General features: G+C 36.3%; 1 protein-coding gene across 1 annotated transcript; it reads right to left on the reverse strand.

Moving 5' to 3' along the window:
• Positions 1-1,575: 1,575 nt before the first annotated feature.
• LOC148920466 (uncharacterized) lies at positions 1,576-3,415 on the reverse strand. The gene has a single exon (XM_089046682.1). It carries the CDS (start codon positions 3,180-3,182, stop codon positions 1,869-1,871), a length of 1,314 nt encoding a protein of 437 aa, XP_088902808.1. The 5' UTR covers positions 3,183-3,415; the 3' UTR covers positions 1,576-1,868.
• Between the last annotated feature and the right edge of the window lie 2,585 nt (positions 3,416-6,000).

The raw sequence follows: 6,000 nt of genomic DNA on the forward strand, positions 1-6,000 counted from the left end.
GAGAGACATATGTGCACCATGTTCAAACATGGCTTACAAACTACTCAGGTTACATGACTTGGTATGATTATTGTACGAATCTAGATGGTTGTTCCACATTGTTTGAACCTCATAGGAGCTCTTTATTTATGTAGTTGGACACTCATCTAAATTGTAATCCAATGTTCAAATAAACTATGGATTTATGCATGGTTTATTCATTATAATCAACTTTTTATTTTCAAACTTTTCATTAACGCGTATTACATACCACTTATATTTCATCATATATATATATATATATATCTTATTATTAGTAAATTTTGAGTTTTATTTGTTCAATACATTCATTGAGAATGTACATAACATCTAGTTTTACACCAAAATTATGTGTTTCAATGCCTATGTCTGTCATTTTTGTTGATTTTTTCCCGATACCCAAAACGATAACGATATATCCCTCAAAATATCTGTAAATTGGAGGCCCGATATTATCTGCACGGCCGATATTTTAATCCTTGGTTCTACCCACTTTCACCTCAAAGTCTGGATTAAATGGTATTATCTTGATCCAATGGATCTAACTCACGTAGTCATCGTCACCGAGCATGATAATTTGGTAGATTGAAGCAGCACACCGAGTCTTGTGTTCAGGGCCAACCCTGACTTTTGGGTGGTCCTAGGCTAGAAATGAAAATGAGGCCCATTTCTCTTTCATTCTCCTGAATAAAATAAAATAACATGGAAAAAAGAGAGTACAATTAAATACAATTTGGATAAATAAACACGGCTCTAGTATTGGTCATATAATCACTGTCCAATATGAAAATAAACAAGAATGAGTATACAAATAATTTGCACTCTTACATATTTCCTTACTAAATAATCTACTGACAAGAATTTTTGGATAAATAAAAGAATTTCTAGTCCCTAGCTTTCTTTCATTGATTGCTACTTTTAGTAATTAAATACTTTTTGGCAATTAAATACTTAAATACATGCAATTGATGTTCTTATATTACATAATTTTCATTTGGACTCTTCAAAAACACTTGTAATTAGATTTGGGGCCACCAAATGCCAAACTATTCAAATTATTCTCCTCTAAAATCATATTCTTCAACTTAATACATATATAATATATAATTTGGGGCCCTACAAATGCAAGGCCCATGGCCATGCCTTGCCCACCCTCAGGCCGGCACACTTGTGTTCAAGGTAGGAGAACCTCAGATCAAGAAATGTTCCTTCCTCGGCTGTAATCGTTTGAAAATGTCCATATCCAGCGCACCATCTACATCAATTGCATGCTCACCCCTGTGACCATCTGTTGGCATGCTCGCAAACCGCACGCTAAGGACATTTTGTTTACCTAGAAATACAGCACGTTACCAAATAGGTTTTTTTTTCTTATTTTTATAATTCAACAATTACTACCTTCCACTGTCTTATTATTTGACTGGCAAGTGACGTGACCTACAGCTCTGTGTCTGCTGAATTAGTCTTGTTAGTTGTTCATGAGCATAAGGTGACTTGATTTGAGTGCTGCTGAGGTTCAAGGCAGGCCATGATTTGTTCCGTGTGGATAACGTGAAACCTGTCATTTTATGCTCACAATTTAAGAAATACTTGTTGTCTGTATGCATTTATCAATTTTTCTCTATACATTGGACGCACATGAATCCTGCCTGAAACAAAACGAAAGGAAACATGAAGAAAAGTGAACAACGTACAAGTACGTAAAATAGTAAGACAGTGGCGTCCAGAGCAAAATTTAAGCTCATAACAACCTAGATATCTGCTAAAAGATTGACCAATCTTGTTATCATTCTCCAGATTTTACTTTATGCCCCTGCCCTCTGCTCAATGAGCGATGCGCGACGATCCAACTAACGGAGAGACACATGCAGTGAGAAGTCATCTTTATCAAATTCTGAATCAAGTCCCTCATGCCCGTCAAATTCATCAAGGCCCAAGAACATCTCAATTGGAAGTTCTTTTGAAGCAGAACCTTCTTCTACGGGAGCTTTAACCATACCGACTGGTCTTTCAACATGAGCTTTTCTATCTTTGAGTTCTGCAGTATCATCTTTCATGTTTAAAGGTACAATTTTCTCAGAAGTTTTGATTGCCCTGCTCAATCTTGAAGGCAAAGTGTTGGTCCTGCGTGCACCCTTGTTGTATCTTTGTTTTAATTCCATTATCTTTGATGCTGCTGATCCTGAGCTGACCACTAGACTTCTCCTCTGCCCTTCTTTGAGACCTATGTTCCTATCATGGTGGCTTAATTGAACTGAATCTGGTGGACTTCCAAAAGTTGTTATACTTATGTCCTTCCGCGGCGACATGGAAAAGTAATTCCAAGTTGCCTCAGAATTCCAAGTGATTTTCTGTTCGTATGGCCAGAAAAGTGGTTCATCAGTATTTAGATCTAAGCAATCTGCAGCTTCAGAAGCATGCTCTGATGAAAAATCACATACTGATGTTTCACTTTGTGCTCCACTACTAATATTACATGACTGAAATTCATGACCCCAATTACTTTTGTAAGATGGACTTGGAAAATCAGACAGAAAATAATCCAACTTTGGATCTGTACCTGGTATCAATTTGTTATCCTCTCCATCAAGATTCAATAAAGAGACGTGAAAACCTATCCTCTCGAAATCTAGACTCTGAGAAGAATCAGATTTTGTGCTAAGTAGCCAAGTAACTATCTTTTCATCCTTCATATCTTCCTCTAAATTCCTGTCTTCTTCTCGAGAAGTTTTCAGCATAGGCAAATTAGATGCCTCTTCCATAGGATTTTCTCTTGCCAGCAATGACAACCAAGAAGGCAACAACAACTCATTTGAGTGAAATGAATCAGACCACCTATACTCTCTGAAAAAGGCAGAAGGTGATGAACAATCTGTAGACAACCACATCGACTCTCTGTCGTTACCAAATTGTTTGTATAGATCAAGATCTTCTTCTGATGATTGGCAGAAAGCAGCTGCAGCCTCATCCTTCTTGCTGCTTTCGCATAGACGAGGACCTGCCTTCGTCATACGTAATCTAATGGGTCCACTTCTAGCACCATTTGATCTTGGTCTGAGATACTCATCTTCTCTTTGGTCTGAGATATTCATCTTCTTCATTGGTGACAAAGAGGAAACCCTCTTCATAGTATCACAATATCTATCTGTTCCATTGAATTTCATTTCATTGAAGTTTCTGCAATGATCACTGTCACATTAAGATATCACAATAAAGGACTGGACACAAAAAGGAAAATTAAACAAGAGTGGAGGAAAGATGAGGGAAAGTTCAAAGGAAGCCTACTAAGACCAGCAATCACAGAAGACTTCCAAACAGACCAACAAATGTGAATCATATATATATATATGTAAATTATACACACCCACAGAGACCAGCAGCCTGCAAAGTCTGTAGGTACACCAAGTCCAAAGGTTGAAGAAATTGAATATCTATTATGTATAAACATAGAATGTCAAAACCAAAATCCAACTACTTTTGGATGATGAGAATAGAATAGGTCAACAAGATAGCTCCAATTGAATTAAATATTGGCTGCAATCAATCATCAATGTAACTACACAAAAAAGCAGCTACACAAAAAAGCAGCTCTTATGCAGAAATATTCAAACATATAGAGACCAGTACATGCTTAATGTGTCCCAGCCAAAAGTGAATCAAATTATAAATTTACCATTGAATGTAAAAAACACGCTTCCGAAAACGAAAAGCCAGAAAAACAGCCAGAATTGGCAGTAGTACTTATTTTACATGGCATGTAATTAGGAATCTATAAACGGGGCCGACCTTTAGATTTTGAAGGCCCACGACGATGCCGAAAATAGACTCTACATATTTATAGATGCACTCAACAAAAATAATTTTATTTTTATTTGCTTGTGTATAGAGTATTTAAAAAATGGATCCTTTTATAAATATAGGAAAAATTTAGATATCAACCAAAATATCATTTTCTGTATATAAGAAAGGATTGAAGACAAACACAAAGAAAAGAAAAAAACAAAAATACTGAAGTAACATCTACAATGCTGGGATTGATAAAACCAAGAAGTTGAGAAACTCTAAAGCTAGAAATTTGGAGGAATTTGAGAGACAGTAGGCTTGGGAGTTTTGAGAAGCCAACCAAGGAGGCTGAGAAATGATAAATAAATATGGGCTCTTGTTTGTTACACAGTACTGTCTTGGCATGGACTATGCTTTGGGATTGTCTAGGCTTGGCTTGGCTTGGTCTAAGGTTGGATAACACTTATCCTATATTTGGTATATGCTTGGACTAGGACTAGATTTTTGAGAAGCTTGGGAGATTTGAGAAGCCAACCAAGGAGTCTGAGAAATGATAAATAAATATAAGGCGTTAGCAATTGTTGTTACAGGCTTGAAGCAAAAAATGTTACGTGTTCAGTGTCTTGTCTGTATACACTAAAAACAGAGGAAGAGAGGTTGGGCCGGCGTTCATTCTCACACTTTCAGTTAGGAAAATTCTACGTAATTTTATGAATTAATTGTATTTTACAATGTGAGGTTTGGGGTATTCTCAAAATGGGCCATCGGGTTTCCATTTTCGTACATTCCACTATGTCATTTTGCAATTGAACTAATTTTACTCTTCTTCCCGTCTAATCAACCGTTAAATGATGACGTTCCCGAGAATGGACCCACATATGAAGAGCATGGAGCCCACACCCATCATCGGTCTAGGGCATTTTTGTTATAAAAAAAATTATTTGGCGGCCAATGAATTTCTGAAGACATTTAGATGCTCAAGTCAGTAAACAATAAAAAGAACTCAATTTTTTTAATTATGGGACCTCGAAATCTAAACGGGTAAAATGTAGTAAAACCTAATTTTATTTAGTACTTTTCAAAGTTATCTCTTAGTTGGTTTAAGTGATCGTGTGCTTGATGATCTAACTGTACATGGTTACCAATTAGGATCATATGTAAGCAAAATTCTACAATACATCAATGCATGGGACATTAAGCACGGGTATCAATTTCGTGTAGCGCTTTTAACTTAGTTAAATTTTTGTAATTTAGTATCAACAGCTCAATAATTTAGATTGTTGTGTAAATATATAGAATCTTGCAGTTTGTGAGCTGTTGATACTCTAGCCTTCAATAAAGTTTCCCTTCGTTCTCATCTCAGTACTCCTTGATCCTCAGAACTTCCACTTGCTTTTCGAATTCCAAGCAAGATGTGCGACTGTTCATGCCTGAAAGAGAAACGAGAAGACAAAATGTGAATGTAGCTACTACCAATAGGCCAAACTACATTTTTAGTTCAATTTTGACAATTAAAGAGCGTGTAGTTTATACTTCAATTTGCAATCAAGGAAAATCCTTGAAATCTTTCAATCCAACAAATGGGAAATATGTCACGGCAAGAGCGTGACGAACACGTTTAGGAGTATAATAATTTTTCTTTATACAAGCAATAGTTTAATTTTGGAAGAAAAATTAATTCTTTCTTTTACCGATCATCTCTTTTACCAAACCCCAGAACTTTCTTCTTCTCTCTTTTCCAAACCTTCTCCTAAAAAGCAATGACTGGCAAATTCCATTGCAACCATGCACATGTTCGACATGCATTGTCACGTGAAAATATAGACAATTTTAAGAGATAGTCCTTAATCATAAGCTTAGAAAAAATGAAAGTTTCAGATGAGCACACCGTATGTTGATATCAAAACGCTCGATAAGAATCAAGTTAGGGCTCATCTTAGACATTCGATTCAGGTAGTGGCAAGCCGCCGTGCACGGTGCACTCATCCTAAAAGGAAGGACCAAAGGCTTTTCCTTCGGCATTCCTAGACATATCCAGCCAACACACACGCGTATTAAGAAGTGAGAAATTAATGATTTTCTTCTGTAAACAAGTTTGTATCGATGGTGCCAAAATCATGTCAGCGTTTGAAACTAACTCAATCTATTTATGGTTTGTGTTAACAAATTTATGTCATATATGGGTCCCTGTCGAATAGT

Source organism: Prunus mume, linkage group LG2, assembly GCF_029339155.1.
Source record: "Prunus mume cultivar Tortuosa linkage group LG2, ASM2933915v1, whole genome shotgun sequence".
Lineage (NCBI taxonomy): Eukaryota > Viridiplantae > Streptophyta > Magnoliopsida > Rosales > Rosaceae > Prunus > Prunus mume.

Excerpts from the sequence above, each read along its gene's own strand:
- LOC148920466 (XM_089046682.1), bottom strand. The coding sequence starts at position 3,182 with ATGAAATTCAATGGAACAGATAGATATTGTGATACTATGAAGAGGGTT.